The following is a 2,897-nucleotide window of genomic DNA, read 5'->3' as shown; positions in this document are numbered from 1 at the left end:
ATTTTTTTAAATATTTCTGATAATTTTACTGGATTAGCTTTATTATTACTAAGTTTTATCGCTTTCCCAATTAATGCATTTATTGCTTGTTTTTTACCAGAATAAAATTCTTTAATCAATTTAGAATTAGTAGATAATACAGTATCAACAATTTTTTCTAAAATAGAAGAATCAGAAATTTGATATAATTTATTAGTTTTAATAATATGATCCACGATACCAGGATCTAAAGATTTTTCTTTGCATATAATAAAAAATATATCTTTTGCAATTTTATTTGAAATTGTTCCATCAAAAATTCTTTTTAGCAATAAAGAAAATTGTATTGGGGTAATTGGTAAATCATTAATATCATTATTTTGATTAATTTTAGGTATAATTTCTTTGATTAACCATCTAATAAGTAATTTAATTTTAGAAATATCGCTATGAATTATTGAATTTTCAAAAAAATATGCTATTTTTTTTGATTGCGTTAATTTTATAGCATAAAATTCAGATAAATTATAGTTAGCAATTATGCGTTCACGTATAACATTAGGTAGTTCTGGTATTGTAGATTTTATATATTTAACCCATTTATCTGAAATAAATAACGGAGGTAAATCTGGATCTGGAAAATAGCGGTAATCTTTTGAATTTTCTTTTTTTCTCATTAAAATTGTTTTTTTAATATCAGGATCATATCTACGAGTTTCTTGTACAATAATATTATTATTTTCAAGTAACTTAATTTGACGATTTATTTCATAATTAATAGCCTCTTCCATGAAACGAAATGAGTTCAAATTTTTAATTTCATTACGTGTACCATATTCATTTTTATTAATCTTTTTAATAGATATATTAACATCACATCGAAATGATCCATTTTGCATATTTCCATCACAAATTCCAAGCCACATAACTAATGAATGCAAGCTTTTAGCGCAAGATACCGCCTCTTGAGCACTATGCATACTAGGTTGAGTTATAATTTCTAATAAAGGTATCCCAGCGCGATTAAAATCAATACCAGTTTTATCAGAATAATTTTTGTGCAATAATTTTCCAGCATCTTCTTCTAAATGAGCCTGAACAATTTCTGTAGAACCCCATTTTATTTTTTGTTTTTTTTCTTCTATTGGGAAAAGGATATTTCCTCCTTTAATTAAAGGTAATTCAAGTTGACTAATTTGATAGCCTTTTGATAAATCTGGATAAAAATAGTTTTTACGAACAAATATTGAATATGGAGATATTTTTGCATTAATTGCTAATCCAAATTTAATAGCATACTCTACTGCTTTTTTATTAAGCACCGGTAAAACACCCGGTAACGCTAAATCAAATGGATTAATTTGAGTGTTTGCATTATAACCAAAACAAACTGGTGATTCGCTAAAAATTTTAGATTTAGTTAGTAGTTGTATGTGTATCTCAAGGCCAATTATAACCTCCCACTGCATATTTTTTCCTTATTATTTTCAAAATAAAATTTTTACATTTAATATTTTTAAAAAGTTTTTATAGTTTTGGTTTTTTAAGATGCCAGTCAGTAATATTTTGATATTGATGAGCTATATATAGTAATTGCGCTTCTTTAAAATAATTACCAATTATTTGTAATCCAATTGGTTTATTAACACTAAATCCACATGGAATAGACATTCCTGGTAATCCAGCTAAACTAGTTGATAAAGTAAAAATATCCGATAAATAATTAACAATCGGATCCCTTTTATTCCCAATATTCCAAGCAACTGTTGGTGATACTGGACCCATAATAACATCACAACTATTTAGACCGGTGAATATTTTTTGAAAATCTTCTGAAATTAATCTTCGAATACGTTGAGCTTGTAAATAATAAATGTTATAAAAATCACGCGATAATACATGTGAACCTATTAGAATACGTCTTTTTACCTCCTCTCCAAAACCTTCTGTTCGAGATTTTTTGTACATATCTACCAAATTTTTATAATTTTTAGAACGATAACCATATCGAACCCCATCAAAACGACTTAAATTAGATGCAGCTTCAGCGGGTGCAATAACATAATAAACAGGAATAGAAAGATTTGTTTTTGGCATAGAAATATCTACTAATTTAGCACCAAGTTTTTCAAATTCTTTTAATGCAGAATATATTCCATTTTGCACATCTGTATCTAAATTTACATTAAAAAATTCACGAGGCATACCAATTCGCAATCCTTTTATCCCCTTTGTATTTTTTTTTAATCCATAACTAAAATCTTCATTTTTTCTTTGTAAGCTAGTTGAATCACGTTTATCAAAACCGATCATAACATTTAAAAGCAATGCACAATCTTCTGCGGTTTTAGCTATTGGACCAGCTTGATCTAAAGAAGAAGCAAATGCTATCATACCATAACGAGATATACTTCCGTAAGTTGGTTTAATACCAGTTACACCACACAACGCAGCAGGTTGTCTAATGGATCCACCTGTATCACTTGCTGTAGTAGCTGGAACTAATCTAGCGGCTACTGCTGCAGCAGATCCTCCTGATGATCCACCTGGAACAGCAGAATAATCCCAAGGATTTTTTACTGGACCAAAATATGAATTTTCGTTACTTGAACCCATAGCAAATTCATCGCAATTAAGTTTTCCAAGCATTACGGTACCAGCTTTTTTTAAACGTTCTACTATATCAGCATTAAATGGACTAATATAATTAGCCAACATTTTTGATCCAGCAGTAGTTTTCCAATGACGTGTAACAAAGATATCTTTATGTGCTATTGGAATACCTGTTAATTGCGTTAAATTATTACCGGATATTATTTTTTTTTCAGCAATATTTGCTTGCATTAATGTTAATTCTTCATCAACATGTATAAATGCATTTAGATTACTAGCTTTAATACGATCTAAAAAAATTTTTG

General features: G+C 28.2%; 1 protein-coding gene across 1 annotated transcript; it reads right to left on the bottom strand.

Moving 5' to 3' along the window:
• Positions 1 to 11: 11 nt before the first annotated feature.
• On the bottom strand, positions 12 to 1,478 carry LOC103522433 (aspartyl/glutamyl-tRNA(Asn/Gln) amidotransferase subunit B-like; the record flags this gene model as incomplete). The annotated part of the gene is made up of 1 exon (XM_008487536.3): positions 12 to 1,478. A coding segment is annotated over exon 1 (1,437 nt), but the record flags the coding sequence as incomplete, so codon positions are not given.
• Between the last annotated feature and the right edge of the window lie 1,419 nt (positions 1,479 to 2,897).

Source organism: Diaphorina citri, unplaced genomic scaffold (assembly GCF_000475195.1).
Source record: "Diaphorina citri unplaced genomic scaffold, Diaci psyllid genome assembly version 1.1 scaffold8502, whole genome shotgun sequence".
In the NCBI taxonomy this organism is placed as follows: domain Eukaryota; kingdom Metazoa; phylum Arthropoda; class Insecta; order Hemiptera; family Psyllidae; genus Diaphorina; species Diaphorina citri.
This window is presented reverse-complemented; position numbering and strand designations above follow the sequence as displayed.